Consider the following 16,234-nt stretch of genomic DNA (forward strand, 5'->3'; position numbering starts at 1 on the left):
TTTTCTCTTTTATATATCTGCCAGAAAAGATTTCACTTCGTGCATCTGATGAAATGCATAGCTGTCAAGTATCCCTTATTTGAAGGGACAGTCCCTTATTCCAGCGCCATGTCCCGCTGCTGTCCCTTATTGATGGATGTCCCTTAAATGTCCCTTACATGATGTCCCTTAAATTTCAAAGGAAGCAGCTCCTCTCCCTCCCTCCCTGCCAGCCAGGGAGGAGGGAGGCTCCAACTGTGTTGCTTGGCTGTGTTGCTCACCCAAGGAGAAGTCTAAGAACGACTGGGGGGGTGGAGCTTGCTTGCCTTGTGTGTGGCTAGTTAATGCAAGCTGAGGGGGTTTTTGAATGTTGGACGCCATTTTGTTGCATGTGCTGCTGCAAACTTTGCAGTGCAAAGCCAGGCTGGGGAGCCATCTTAAGTTGAGGCTGCATAGGCCTTGTGGTCCATGTGATTCAGATTCTATTCAGTTGAACCTCTGGTTACAAAGTTGGTTGGACAGTGTTCTCGAAGCTATCAGCATGAGTTTGACCAGACTGCAGGAGGACAGGAAGACTGGAGTGCCTGGAACAGGTGAGGCTGCAGGTCCCTTATTTTGGCTGCTGGTCCCTTATTTTCAAGGCTGCTGGTCCCTTATTTTCAAATCTGTAAGTTGACAGCTATGGATGAAATGGGCTTGAGTTCACAAAAGCTTATGCCTTCATCTGTACTGAAGAAGGCAATGCATGAACAGCTGGTCCTACTTAGGTCCGAATGAGAAGCAAGGGGGCAAGAGCGTGATCAGAAACCAGCTTTTCTTTCCTAGGGAGACACATTCTCATAGTGTCTGTGATTGCTTAGATCTTCATTGCTTCTTCCCGAGCTGGTGCCATTCATGGGATCTTGGAACACAATGGTTGTATAATTGATTTCATCTGACCCGGAATGCTGAAGTACAGGTAAAGCATGCTGAAATTCAAACATACAGGGTAATAGTCAATTGCGGGTCAAGAATACCAACATACAGTCACTCTGTACCACTGTGTGATTATGCCAATCTCCTGTATTATGCAAGAGCTGGTATAGCATAGTGATGACTAGACCATTAGAGAACTGTAAGGATTAAGAATGTAAGATGTTAGTAGCACAAGCCATCATGGCAAAGAAGTACTGTCTTTTGTGTCTTCTGAATCATCTAACATGCAGCTTCCTTGGATGAATCTAGCTTCTAGGACTGAGAGAGACATAGGCCCACAATGACTCTCTCTTTAGATCTTTTCAGACGACTTCGCTATTTGTTCCGCCAGCTAGCGAAGTGACTCCCTTTGAGGTACACAATAACATTTCGATTATCTCCACTTTGACTACCTCAATCTCCTGATTGTATATTCACAGTATACATCAGAGCCTGTACCATCTGATGTAATCAATAGTCTTGTTTATATGAATATTTTGGGATGTCCTCTAATACTGTATATTGCTTCGTTTTACTACATCTCTGAAAGATAAATAAAATCTTAACCATTATTTTTAAGAATAAAGGAAAGATTCGTTGTGAAATATCCTTGCAATTTGCACAAAAAGCCTCTAAGTCATGATAGACTAACTTAAGATTAGCATCAGCATAGCAATCATTGCAATTCAGATGAGATGCAGCTGAAGGAAACGCCATTACCTTTCTAGCAAGAGAGCACAGTGAGCTTTCTGAGCTGCTACCTATGACAAAGAAAAAACATTATTGCCATAACAGTTTAAGTATTTGAGATAGGCAGAAGGGAGATTGGATTTGAAAGCAGAGACAGAAACAGCTATGCTATGGGTGGGATTCAACATTTATAGGGGAGGTGTTTGACTTGCATACTGTGAAACAAGATGAGTGAATTTCATGCATAGATGTGGGTCAAATGAAGAACAACCAACTCCCTCCGTCCACAGGTGAATGAAGGGTGGTTTTAGAGATTTTAAATAAATGCAATATACTTCCTGATGAATGTCCTTAGGATGTATAAGATTCTAGGCTGCTTGCCAAGCTTTGTCTAAGTTTCAGAGTTTCAGAGATCCCTACTTCTAATACCTTCTGACCAGAGAAAGGGTTTTTGTGGTTCCTAGCAAATCAGATCACCCTGGCCCCAAGAGATCCCATCCCAAAGTTTATTAAGCAAAGCAATTCAGCTTTCGTCTGAAGGACCATAGGAACTATCTACAGCTACCAGCATCTGACTGTGGCTAGCGATATTAATTGATTTTGTATTTTAGCACCTGGCACACCTGCCAACGTATGTTGGTGGTATCTGTGAGTTCTTGGAAAGGGATGGGTCTGGCAGAGCAAGCTTTAGCTGAAAAAATAACACGTTAGAGAAGGAAATGCTTTTTGGTCAGTGTGTATACATCTTGCCATTTCAGACAAGGGGACAACTGTTGATTGTCACACTGGAAGATTCTTTTCCAAGCTGAGGACTTGCCTGCCACAAAACTGTCTATTTGAAAATGTGGCCCTTGTCCCTGCTGGGCTTGGCTTGGGTTTCTCGGCCACGGAGAGGGCAATTCCAGCTGAGAGGATGGCATATTCCCAGCTAAGGCATTGTTGGGCTTCTTTGCTCTGAACCCAGGCTGTCTTCTTCCATGGTGTTTATAGGCATATTGCTCTGAAACAGAGAGTGCAGTCCTAGTTAGGATAATGCTCCAATAAGAAACTAGGAGTCCCCCTCATCAGCGCTCTACACTCCTCAGAGGCTTCTGCTCCCATCTCACCATGGCACACACATGGTCAGGGTCAGCATCAGACCCATCACTGATCTCATGAGTTTGCCCCTGGACCCCTTGCAGTTACAAGCAATGGGGGAGATATGGTCTCCTCTGCTAGACCAGGTCAGGACAATGGGAAGCAGTGCTACTAGTGAGAACTATTGAATGAAACCTCACTAAGGGCATCTCACCCATCCCATTGCTTTCAGTGGAGCTACTCTGAACAGAACTCGAATCTGGATCCAACATATAAGGCCACAACTCTAGTCTGTTGTGCATATGGGATCAGCACTGTGCACAGTTCAAGGTCATCAGCATAAAACAAAGCAGCTACAACAATTTAAACAAGTTCAGACAAGCATAAAATCGTGCCAGGGAGAATTTGGTGCAAAGACTAAAGCACCTAGTGGGCTGCAACAGAAAGGCGTGGGAGAATGAGGTGGTCTTCACCTGGTGCCTAAAATATCATAGTGTGGGTGCCAGGCAAGCCTCTCTGGGGAAAGCATTCCTAAGTGGGACCCTCTCCTTGGTAACCACCTGCCTCAGGTGAACCTGTATAGGTGAACCTGTACAAGGATTTCTAAAAGAGATATCAAGGGCAGGATGCCAGTGGTGGGTTGGGTTAGAGGCAGAAGTGGATGGGGACTGTTTCCTCTGCACAGAAGACTACATTCCACACAAATCAGAGTTTTCTGTTCATCCATCCTCCCATTCTTAAGATTCCTTACCTGCTTCCATTACCATTAGGTCCAGTCATGGCCGACTCTGGGGTTGCGGCGCTCATCTCGCTTTATTGGCCGAGGAAGCTGGCGTACAGCTTCCGGGTCATGTGGCCAGCATGACTAAGCCGCTTCTTGCAAACCAGAGCAGCACATGGAAACGCCGTTTACCTTCCCGCTAGAGTGGTACCTATTTATCTACTTGCACTTTGATGTGCTTTCAAATTGCTGGGTTGGCAGGAGCAGGGACCGAACAACAGGAGCTCACCCCGTCACGGGGATTCGAACCGCCGACCTTCTGATCAGCAAGTCCTAGGCTCTGTGGTTTAACCCACAGTGCCACCCACGTCCCTCCATTACCACAAGGTCTTCATAAAATATACTAGTATAAAAAAACAAAAAAGTGTAAAAATAATTTAAAAGAGTTTGACATCCACACAACTCTTCGTTGAGGTGAGCAAGAGATGTTATCACAGTTCAAGGAGACCTTCCAGCCCAGCAAAAGCAGTTGAGGGCAACTGGGCCTGTTGTGGGTCATGTCCAGGACCACATATGGCCCATGGGCTACAGGTGCCCCACCCCTAATGTAGGATCATCAGTTTCCTCTGTTCATTCATGGTACAAATCTCCCATATATGAATGGGATGGTGATGATCCAAGAGAACTGCTACATAGGGTGCAGTAAAGTAGCAAATGGACGAATTACAGAAAACTAGTGAAGGGTTGTCATTATGCTAAGCAGGACAGCTACATCAAAAGTAAAAAGCTCAGGAATGGAATAGAACAGACCAAGGCTGAGCTCATATAAATTAAAACTTGTACAGGACAGTATTACCTATTTTCCTGCAGAGTTTGGCATAGACTAGTACAACCACAGCAACACAGACTATGGAGGTTACGGTAGATATGACAATGCTTTCCCACAGCTTGGTACATCTAAGAAGAAGAACAGATTGATATTGTTAAGGCTCACAAGGCAGGGTGGTTGATACATAATTGCAGCAAGAACATTGTTTTTTGCGCCTGATCCAAAGTTCCAATGCACATCAGGCATAGAGTTTCATGAATTGACATCTCTATGTATTAGACAGAAGCCCTGCACCATATTTCTCTATGAAGCTCCTATAATTTAACAATTCTCCAGATTTTAAGAAGCAAGATCCCTGTCTTTGAGAAAAGCTGTCTTTTTATACAGCGCAATGCTGGCCCCACTAAGTTTTACAGCAGGAGTGGGGAACCTGTGGTCCTCCAGATGCTACTGAACTACAACTCCTATCATCCCTAAAACTGGCCTTCCTGGCTGGGGCTGATGGGAATTGGAGTCCAATACTATCTGGAGGGCTACCGGTTCTCCTCCCCTGTTTCAGAGAAACCGTGTGGAAGGTGCCATACATTATCATTCTAATGACAAAAAAAAGGATTGTTTTGAACTACTTTGGAATAATTATACAATTATATATTAGACTTATATTAGACTTACAGTGCATTCCAAACCCAAGATCCGCTGGGATAAACAAGTTCAAACTTGGCAGATCTTGAGCTGTTCTGGGGATACACTGGTATTGACTACACAATCCAGCAGAATTGGAGCTATGATGGCTCAGCTGGGGCTCAGCTGATGGAACAGGAGCTGGCAGAATTTACACGAGCAAAAGTCCGCAAAAGGGAGCATTTCAGGAGTGTGGCATGTTCTTTGGGACTGGTAGGATAGAAAGCAAGGAGGTTGACAGTAGGTGGCGCCAGAGTCAGTGACAGGCAGGGCAACACTGAGATTAAGAAGGAGGAAGATGACACACAGTGTCAGCCCCTGGACTGGTTGTAAGTAAAAGGTCAGGGCAGGTGGGGGCTGGCTAAGGGTGGGTTGAGGTTGGTGGGGCGGTACCCCATTCACCCCAGTTGGCCAGCCTCCACAGCTTACACCTCCTGCAAACCTCTTTCAGCTCAGCCATGTGACCTGGCAACCTGGAGGATTTCCCCCTGGCCCAAAAGGTGCTGTAAATCAAACTCTGTTTAAAAGGATTGTTTAAATCTGAACTTATGAAGTGGCTTATCGCTGTTGATCATGGTGTAAGCATAAGACTGACATAACTTAAACACAACATGGGATTCTCCATCTTGAACCTTGCTTGACCTTGGTACAAGCCTGATACCAGCCTCCTCTTAGGAAATACTTCACACCTTGTAAAAGTCAGCACATGCCAATCAAGTCACTAGCAAAGTCTATTCAAACTCCTGAATGGATGCCTTCACGTTAATGGTGGTGCAGGAGGCAAACAAAGAGATGGCCAGGTTTGGTTAATGGAGGCTATCCCAGCTTTTTAACTCTTTTGATAAGCAAAACACAACGTAAAAATACATGATAAAGCACAAAAAACATGATAAAAACAAGAACATTTACCCAACTTTGGGAAGGCAACACAAGGAATGGGGGCAGGGAGTCACATTTGGGCTTTGCTCCCCCCCCCCGGGTGACAAGGCAGTGTGTGGCCTGTGGGCTCTGTGTCAAACTGTCTGGCCCAGTTGGTATGAAAAGTTGGACTGCCCTGCACTAGCACAATGGGGATTCCATCCACCCACCCAAATTGGTCTTGGGGCTTAGGAGAAGCACATAGGGGGGAGAAGAGCGGAGATCATAATGTGTGGTGATGTCTGTGCTGACAGAACGATCATAGTAGTGCCACACTGAATTCTACCAAATAGCAAGAGTTATCCAAGAGGATTTCTGTGATGATCTGTGCAATAACTCATTGACACAAACTAACTTACTCCTCACTCATTCTTTTGGCAAAGTGTCTGGACAAGCCCACAGCTCCTCCTGCAACTGCTGAGTTGCTCAGACTCCTAGCAAGAAAAAGAAGATGCATCAAAACAAACATACGTGCTTGTAGTTAGCTCTGAAATTGATAGAACTAATTCAAACTGTTACACATTGTCCCACTGATGTGCCCTGCCCTTGCTTGTGCCTTTAAGAATATCCACTGGGCCTCCATCATGTCTAAGTGGAGAGGTGGCTTTTCTCACTCCCCCAGCCTGGCCATGTCTAGATACACAAGCTAAGGAATGCTCATGGCTTAGCAGGGACCACTTTGAGAGTACCGTATTTTTCTGTGTATAAGACTAGGGTTTTTAAACCCCCCAAAAATAGGCTTAAAATTGGGGCTGGTCTTATACGGGTAGTACTGAGGGGTGTTTTCTTAATCTGGAGTCCCCAAAAATAGGCGGTGTCTTATACATGGGGGCATCTTATACACAGAAAAATATGGTAATTAAGATTTTGATGGCCCCCATCTTCTTGCCATTGACACACACACCATACAAACCCCAGGAATATGGGAACTGTGGTTTGTTAAGGGTGTTGTAGCTCTGTGAACACTCAGGCATTACATGCATGAGATAGCACTGGTGGAAATTAGCACTAAACGTTCCTTCACATTCTCCCATTCTGCTTTGTTGGCTCCCAGCCTTTGAGAAGACAAAATAGATAATTGCATTTCAAGGAGCATATAATAATTGCCAAACACATTCAGCAAAACTGAATATTCATGTACTGAGGTAACATTTTGAAACTTCTGAGAGAATCACGAGGGAAATCAATTTGAACTTAAATTATTTTAAGTGATCCTCAGTTAACAGAAAATTTGCTTTCTTTTTCAAGTTATAGTGATGGATACAGTGGCTAGCTAATGCATCTTCATTCATGCTTCATTTATAGAAAAGGCTGACACACATAGAACATGGAATTTTTCAACCTGTCTAAATTCAGTGTTTATTGGACTGGGCCTTCCTACATTTTCACCCTGATTGAACCAATCCATCTGTTCACAGTCACCCTGTAATATTAGAGGGCTTTCTCCACTGCAGGATACCCTCACTTATGAGATATTACTGGCACCAATCCTGATTTTCTTTTGATGCCAGATTAAGAACTGGTTGTTTTGTCAGTCATTAGGGATTTTTAATTGTTCAGCATAGTCTGGTAATTTTAAGATTGCTGATGTTACCTAAGGATTTTATCTTTTTTGTTAAAATTGTGTTTTAGATGGAATTATTGTACCCCACCAATATGATACTTTTAATAAATAAAAACAATTAAAAATGATATGTGAAAGAAGGGTTGCTGTTTGATGTGTTGATTTACAAATCCTAAATGTTAGAATTAGTGAATCAGGACATCAAACAGAGTGGCTGGGGAAATATTATTATTATTATTATTATTATTATTATTATTATTACTCTTCTTTCCAAAACCAAAGCACGGAGACTGTGCACCAACAATTTGGCTTGATCAGGATGAAATTATATGTGTGAACAGCAGTAATATTGGACCATGTGAGGCAGTTGGATTTGGGTTCCATGAAGGGAAAGGGAAAGGTTAGTTATCTAACTTATTGTGGTATTTGTACTCCCAATCTCTAATTTTAATGTAACTGTTTTAATAAATATATTTATTAACCACTTAATACCAAAATATTATCCAGGAGGTTTACAAAAGCTAAACCAAAGAGAATATAAAGTAAACAACAGGACCATAAATATATGTCATCTAAAAGACAATCCCCTGTAATAATTTTTTTTAAAAGCAAAAACATAGAAGCACACTTTAAGAGCCAGGGAAAGCCTTTCAGAACAGATGTGTATGCAATTTGAAGTTCATCACAGTTAGTGCTTGCAAATGGGAGAATATTTATGACGGTCAGTGCCCTGCTACTAAGAAAGGATTAAAAATAATCTACCAGTGATGGCATAGTCAGTAAGGTCTTCCCTGAAGATCTTAAGGTTCATTTGTTCTTGCTTGGGAATGTTACATCCCAGTTCAGCCAGGTTTAGCAGAAAGCATCTTGTAGATGAGGTGCTACTCTCAACTGACACTTTCAGCCATCAGGAACCTGATCTTGACCATCCATTGGCCTTATGTATGTTACTGCTTTCTGCTGAACTATACTGGACTTTGAAGCTAATGAGGGAGAATTTCTTTGTGAATAGTGCCCACTGCTATGATTAACTGGTTCTTTCTTGAGTTTGGTCTTTGACTTCTGAACCAAAACTCAGCTTTGACTGCTCTTGGGTTCTGATGTTGTCCCCTAGTGAGGATGATAAAGGATCTTAGGCAGCTCTGGATGAAGATGAAGATGGGGGAATGGACGCATAATTTCTTTTTCTTAATATTTGTCATGACAGCAAAAAAAAAATTAAAAAAAAAATTGTATCCCGAAGAAAATGAAGAGCTTCTTTAATGTGTGATGGCTCATCACAATTTATATGCTGCTATTAATTACACTGGGCAACAATTTTTTACTTTTTGAATGTTGTCTAGATTTCTACAACTGATTTAGGGTATTTTTGCACTGCTGAATCAGGAAATGGCATCCGTTTCTCTCCATCAGGTCAGGTTTTTGTGCTATGTTGATTTGAAAAAAATCAGATCTTGTGACAAAATCGATTACATTTTTGTGGCATTATCAGCTGATTTTTGTCAACACACATCATCCTAAATATGTTTTTAAGAGAAAAAAATCTTTTTCCAACAACATATATTGATTACCTGATAGAAACATCAATTACTGTAAACTGAATGGTGGGCATTGATAAAGGTAAGTACTGTACACATAAATTGCATGCTGCTTCACCATTTTTCAAACTTCAGGGCTTGAACTTCCATTTCTTGGAACTCCTGGAATGCTCAGCGGCAGGGAGGTCTCTCTTCAGAGTCCAACAGTAGTCAGCCATCATGACTGCATCCCAGCGACCCTGATACCTGGTCTCCATCTCTTTCAAGTCCTGATGGAATCTCTCCCCCTGCTCATCACTCATTGAACCCAGGTTCTCAGGAAACTGGTCTTTATGTGAAAATAGGTAGTGCATCTTGATGCTCATGTTGCAGCCCAAGTTTCTGAAAGCAGTCAGCATGTTGTTGACAAGTTCTGCGTAGTTTCTGGCCTTATTGTTGCCAAGAAAGTTCTTCACTACCAGAACAAATGCCTTCCACGCTTCCAGTTCCACTTCGTTCATTGAGTTTCCAAACTCTGGATCTCTGATGAGCTGACGGATCTGAGGACCGTCAAAGATGCCAGCTTTCAACTTCTCCATGGTCAATCCTGGAAAAGCCTGGCACAAGTAAGTGAAGCAGTCACCATCCTTGTCCAGAGCCTTGGTGAACTGCTTGATTAAGCCGAGCTTGATGTGCAGCGGTGGGAAGAGTATTCTGTCTCTGTCCACCAGAGGGTGGTTGATGACGTTCCTTTCTTTGTGTAATGGGGTATGGGGTTGCTTGTGCATAAAGCGCAAACTGCTCCAGGCTGAGTAGTTTGGACAAAACTTTTCCCCCCAGGCTGGACAGTCAGTACACCATGACTGTCTCAATCACTGGAAGAATCCGTCAGTGGGCGTTTCCTGAATTTCTTCCAACATAAGAGTTCTTTCACACCCAATCGTCGTCTCCCTTCTCTTTCAACACTGGAGGCATCTTCGTCACTAATGTCAGGAAGTTCTCCGAAGATAGGCACTGGAATTTCATCACAATGAGCTACAGGACGACGTGCTGATTGAAGATCAGGATACTTCGTGGGGCGGCTGCCCCATTAACTTAGTTTTGATCCCCCAACCTTATGCTTTGCCGCACCAATTTATGGAAGATTTCGAGGTTTTAGGACTTCAAACTGATCCCTTTTCAACATAATCACCCAGAACTATCGGACCTGAATACTTCTTGTCATTAAAATAATAATTTCCAATCAAAACAATTATTCGACATGGCATTTTACCCCCACCAACTTCTTCTAAAATGCTCCACACAAGCGTACATGTGAACAAAAAGGTAAAAAAATGGCATGTGGCCATAGCTCAAAACCTTGACCTGATTGAGCAAAACCAATGTGATTTTTGGATTCAGCACATCAAATTCGTCTTAAATCAGCTGAAAAAACGCAGACAACAAATTTGTTGTTGACCAGTGTTATAATGTAATTTTACCATGGCATTTGCTTCCATTTATCAGTGACTATCTCAAGATCTCTACAGAACAGAGTGTCTTCCATTTATCACACTGAAAGAATCTTGCTGCCGATGGAAAAGGAGGTTTTGGTTTATTTGATTCAGTTTCAACATTTTGTATGCAATGCTCATTGCAACTTTCCCAACAATTACATTTTTCTCTGGGAGTTTAACTGGTGAGCACCATGCAGCTCCACTGTGGTGCTCTTGCCATTAGTTCTTGCCTTAAATTAGAATTTTAGGGGATCCTCGTCTCAGTGTACATTTTCCATCTTGGCTCCTCAAATGCTTTAGTGCTAATTGTAATTATTATCCAGAATTTTGTTTCTCAAAAGCCTCACTTCCTGTTCAACTGCATCAGGGTTTCAAAAGCAAAATGAAAACTACTTCTTTATTCTGTACTATTCAGACCATATCTGGAGCACCACATCTAACTGGAATCAATAGCAAATGTTGCCTTTCGCCCACAAATTTCACTGCACTGAAAGTGCAAAGCACAATCAACCAAACACCATTTCTGCATAAGCCACTTCCAATAGGAGGTTTGTTTTCAACTTGTGTTATCTCCTGGATTTCAGCTGCATTTTGTGATTCGTTACGCATTACATCTTTGTGATGAAGAAATCTGATGTGGAGGATTATTTGGGGTAATACAAAACTTCCCAGGTTCATTAGAGATAGGAAACACCTCTGTTTGAAACCATTGAGAGGTTTCAGTATAGGCAGTATAGGCAGGGGATGAGGAACCAGCAGTCCTCCACATGTCGTTGGGCTCCAGCCCCAGTCAGCATGGCCAGTGGATGATGGGAGTTGCAGTTCAGCAACATTTAGAGAGGCATGGGCTCTGCATCCCTGGTGCAGTCAATACTGAACGAGATGGACCAATGGTCCAATTTGATATAAAGTAGCTTCCCACATATGTTGTGGGGAGATGGATCAGTACATAGATAAATAAACAGATATGCAATGAAACTGATTACACTACATATAAAAATGGAAAATATTATACCCAAAGCTGTTGCAGAGAGCATTCACATAGAAATCCATTTCCTTTCCTTTTAGACTCCTTCGGATTCTACTTACCCACTGAGTTAGGCAATCTTCACTCTAGAATACCATTCCCTGCTAGCTGTATCATGAATAATTCCATTTTGTAGTGATTCCTTCCCGCAAGGATTCTTCTGCAGTGGCAGTCATCTGCAATTGATTCATTTCCTACTGCAGCGTGAAAGCTACTATTCTGGCTGATAATGATCGCAGAAATGTGGAAATGTGCAAGAGGAAATTACAAAGACCCCCTATCCAAAGATCAGTCACAGGCAGCTTTGCATAGCTGCTTAACGTTAGATTACAAAATGAGATTGGGGGGGACGGGACCGCTAGTCATATAAGGAGATATGAAATCTGCCCACCGAGTTCTCAGAAGTTGTCTTGCCTTGAGGAAGAGGCTTCGGTTTTTCTTCCTTATTCTCAGAGCACCTTAGCATTTCAGTGGGTGCAGGGTTTGGATGCTATGCTATGATTGTAGCGGTGAGAGCCAACCTTTCTGAGCCTATGGACACATTTACCAACCAGAGAAATTGTTGTGGGCACCACCCACCCACCCACTGCAAGCTGTTCTAGTAGCTGCAACAGAATGCTAATTTCAGAAGGGGAAGGGAGCAGACCCTTTGGGCACCAAGGAAGGCCTCTGCAGGTCCATGGGGTGCCTTGTTGGCAACCCCTGGGTTTGAGTGTCGGACCAGGGCTGGGGTGATCTAGGTTCAAATCCCCACTCTGCTATGAAGCTCACAGTTACTTTTTCTCAGCCTAACAGACCTCACAGGGTTGTTGGGAGAATAAAAGTCAGGCAGTGGGGGGCGCGGAGAGAGAGAAGCATGTATAAATCAACCTGTTAGGAAGATTAGGATAACAGTGTCAAGGGTGCAAATATGTGGGTCTTCAGGGTGTCAAGGGTGCAAATATGTGGGTCTTCTGTCTGTCAACCATTTTCATTGTCTGTGTGACAACCAGGAATGCTATGAGTGGTCCTGCCCCCCCCCCCAAGTTCTGGATTCTCTTTCTTTAAGACTGCATAGTGTAGGTGTCAGGGAACTGCCATCGGAGCCAAGGGTGGTGGTAAGGCTTCGCTTCGGAAGAGCAGCTCTTGCACGTGGATCTGCAGAAATCAATGAGGCTGGAAACAGACGCGTCAGACAGAGCGGTTGGCGCCATACTGCTCCAGCCGGGAAACCAATCCGGCTGGAGACCGTGCGCCTTTTTCTCAAGGAAGCTGAGCAAGTCAGAACAAAACTACACGGTGTACGACCGGGAACTGTTTGCAATTTACGAAGCATTCCGACGCTGGAGACATTTGTTGATAGGGGCTCAACACAAGATCCAGGTGTGCACGGACCATAAGAACCTGGAATACTGGAGGACTGCACGGGTTCTCAACCAGAGACAGATGCGGTGGGCTCAGGAGTTTTCCAAGTTCTCTTTTGAGATTCGGTACGTACCGGGAAAGGAAAACGTCCGAGCAGATGCCCTATCCCGGAAACCAGAGTATTTGGAAGGAGAGGGAGCACCGGAAGTACGACATGTGATACCTGAGGACCGATGGGTGTGGGGGGGAATATTGGTTGGGAAACGAGAACTAGCAGGGTTGACGAGGGACGACGAGTACGCCCAAATTAAGATCAGGGAGCTCCGGGACGCAGGAGAAAATCAGGGGGGTTTTGAGGAAAAGGAAGGAGCATTGTATTACAGGGGAGCATTGTACATACCAGAGGGGGATTTGAGGAGGAGGGTACTCAAACAACTACATGACAACCCCACGGCTGGACATTTTGGTCAACACAAGACCATGTTGCTTGTCACCAGGCAGTTCTGGTGGCCAAGAGTGAGGGAAGACGTGCGTGAATACGTACGGGGATGCGACCGATGCCAGAGGGCTAAGGGGGAGAAAGCAGCGCCCACGGGGTTACTACAACCCTTGCCCATTCCGGGGAGACCATGGGAGGTGGTATCCATAGATTTTATGACCGATTTGCCTATGTCCAGGGGAAAAACAGCCGTCACGGTGATAGTTGACTTGCTGACCAAGATGTGCCATTTCATTGCTTGCTCGCATGCAGTCACGGCAGAGGAAACAGCTAGGCTGTTTGTAGATCACGTTTTTCGGTTGCATGGCGCCCCCTTGAGGGTTTTGTCCGACAGAGGAAGGCAATTCACTTCCAGATTCTGGAGGAAGCTCATGAGCTTGCTCCAAGTAGAGGTGAGTTTCTCGACGGCCCGTCACCCAGAAACCAACGGACAAGCGGAAAGGGCTAATAGCATACTCCAACAGTACCTACGCTGCTACGTCAGCGAGAGAGAGAACGACTGGGGGGAAAGGCTAGCGCTGGCTGAATTTGCTTACAAAAACGCTGAACATGTGTCCACGGGGATGAGTCCGTTCATGGCCAATTACGGGTGTCACCACAGGGCCTTCCCAGGGGAGGGGGAGGAGAGGTGGAGTGTGCCTGTGGCAGAGCAATTTGTGGAAGAAATGGAGGCCTTACACCAACAGCTTAAGATGAACCTGGAGAGGGCCAAGGAAGCGTACAAGAGGCAGGCAGACAAGCACCGCAGAGAAGGGGAGACCATAAGGGTTGGGGACAGGGTGTGGTTGTCAACCAAAGGACTACCGTTCAAGGGAGGTTGTAAAAAACAACGGCCAATGCGACTGGGACCTTTCGAGGTAACACAGCAGGTGAATCCTGTGGCCTTTAGGCTCAACTTGCCAACCAACATGAAGTTGCATCCGGTGTTCTACCAGTCTTTACTTTCACCATACCGGGAAGGGAGGGAGTTTCCGGGCGAGAGAGAGAGATCCCCATTCACACAGAGGTGGAGGAGAGGGAACTCAGCGGTCAGGCGGCGGAAATTCTTGATTCAAGGTGGAAGGGGAGGCAGGTGGAATATTTGGTAGCTTGGGAGGGGGGGCCTGAGTCGGAAAACACGTGGGTCCCTGAAGGAGAGATCAGGGATGAGTGTCTGCGGGAGGAGTTTCACCGCAGGTTCCCAAGGAAGCCTAAACCGTTGGAGAGATTCTGGGAGGAGCAATTTGGAACCACGGATGATGAAGAAGAGCTCATGGGGTATCCTCCTTCAGAGGAAGAGGGAGGGGAGTTATCAGAGGAAGAGGGCTCAGATTGGGGAGATTGGGCAGCGGAAAGAGATAGCAGCAGGTGGAGAACGATGTTTGAATCGTCTGAGGAAGGGGATAGCTCATTCCAGGGGTTCCCCGCTTCACCGCCCAGGGAACCGGCTGGGGGTGGGGAGGGCCCTGAGGGGGAGGTGGATGTCAGGGAACTGCCATCGGAGCCAAGGGTGGTGGTAAGGCTCCCCAATGACGCTGGAGAGGGAACCAGCAAGGAGAGAGGGAGAGCTTCTGCTGGGGAAGGAAATAGACGTGACGCCAGGGAGAAAGGGGAGGCTGAGGGAGCTTCGGAGGGAAGGCTCCGGGACTGTTCCAGCGAGACCAGCGGTGAGAGCACAGGACCTCCCCTTGGGACGCCCACTCTGCGCAGAAAGCTTCCGCGCAGGGAAGCTAGGTGGCGACTTGGTGTCAAAGAACTTTTATGTTGGAGGAAATTCAGGAAATGCTCACTGACAGATTCTGCCAGTGATTGAGACAGTCACGGAGTACTGACTGTCCAGCCAGGGGAAAGTTTTAACCAAACTACTCAGCTTGGAGCAGTTTGAGCCTTATGCACAAGCAACCCCAAACCCCATTACAGTAGGTTACTTAGAAGATAAAATGTTTTCTTTTCTTTTTATGCTCTCTTTCTAATTCTCCCTGATGCTTAAGCTTTCGTAATAGAGCATATTAGTTTGGAATGTGGGCTTGGTGCTCCCTGTGTGGTAGATCACTGGTTCATGCTGTGTGCTCTGGTCCCTGGGAGGCAATGGGAAAACAGGCTGGGATGGGGCTGGGATGGTATTACCTAGACAGATTTAGTTGTTGATTGCTCTCCCAGGTAAAAACTTACAAATCTTGGAGCCCCCACTACCACCACCACTCAACATATTGGGTAGACAGTGGGATGGTAGCAGTAAACATACATGTGAGGAAGATGTGCTGCAGGTCAGGTGGGTCCATTTGCCACAAGAAAGCAGCAATGTTAAAAGAACAGCACAGCACAACACAGGAATATATAAAGCTGCTTTAAATGCAACAGTTGCAATTTTAGCCTTTCCCTGGAACATATTCAGCAAAATGCACATAGACACACATTTCACCATCCATGAATGTTGGGCATCCAATGGATAGCCCATTGTTTGGGTAGCAAAGGGCCTGCCTCCTCCTTGCCTGCATAGGGAGAGGAGAGTGTTTTGCAAGCGAGGAGCCTGCTGCATCTGTAAGGGAATATTGAATAGATGATGCTCTTTGATTGCTTGATGTTAGACTGGGTGATTTTTCAGTTCATCTACCTTTCTAAGATCCTGTAATGCAAGAGGCAATATATTTGCTTGACAGAGACGGCAATGAAGGCCACATTGCATCAGAGGGTTCGTAATCTGATGCTTTGCTATCAGAACTGTTCTTTTTCCTGTGTAGCCTCATGACTTCCTTTGGTATTTTGTTTCCTGATACCGATGAAACTTGGATGCCAGCTGAAGGCTATTTTCAGATGAGATGAACTGCAAAGGATGTTGTGAATAAGATCACAGAGTAGGTCTTCAAGACACATTTTATAAGCAAAAACTATGCTTCAACTACAAACCCATTAAAGAATCATTATATCAAACATCAGCATACCAAAAATAGTCCTATGA

At 44.8% G+C, this 16,234-nt stretch overlaps 1 protein-coding gene across 1 annotated transcript; it reads right to left on the reverse strand.

Annotated features, from left to right (window-relative positions):
* Positions 1 to 669: 669 nt before the first annotated feature.
* On the reverse strand, positions 670 to 11,670 carry LOC307218428 (uncharacterized protein). The gene is made up of 6 exons (XM_079980691.1): positions 11,516 to 11,670; positions 6,209 to 6,283; positions 4,278 to 4,378; positions 2,437 to 2,623; positions 1,654 to 1,690; positions 670 to 947 (listed from the first exon to the last, which is right to left on the reverse strand). The coding sequence occupies exons 2-6, from the start codon at positions 6,217 to 6,219 to the stop codon at positions 801 to 803; spliced, it is 483 nt and encodes a 160-aa protein (XP_079836817.1). The 5' UTR covers positions 6,220 to 6,283; positions 11,516 to 11,670; the 3' UTR covers positions 670 to 800.
* Positions 11,671 to 16,234: the final 4,564 nt, after the last annotated feature.

This window comes from Podarcis cretensis (assembly GCF_951804945.1).
Source record: "Podarcis cretensis genome assembly, chromosome: 6".
NCBI classification, from domain to species: domain Eukaryota; kingdom Metazoa; phylum Chordata; class Lepidosauria; order Squamata; family Lacertidae; genus Podarcis; species Podarcis cretensis.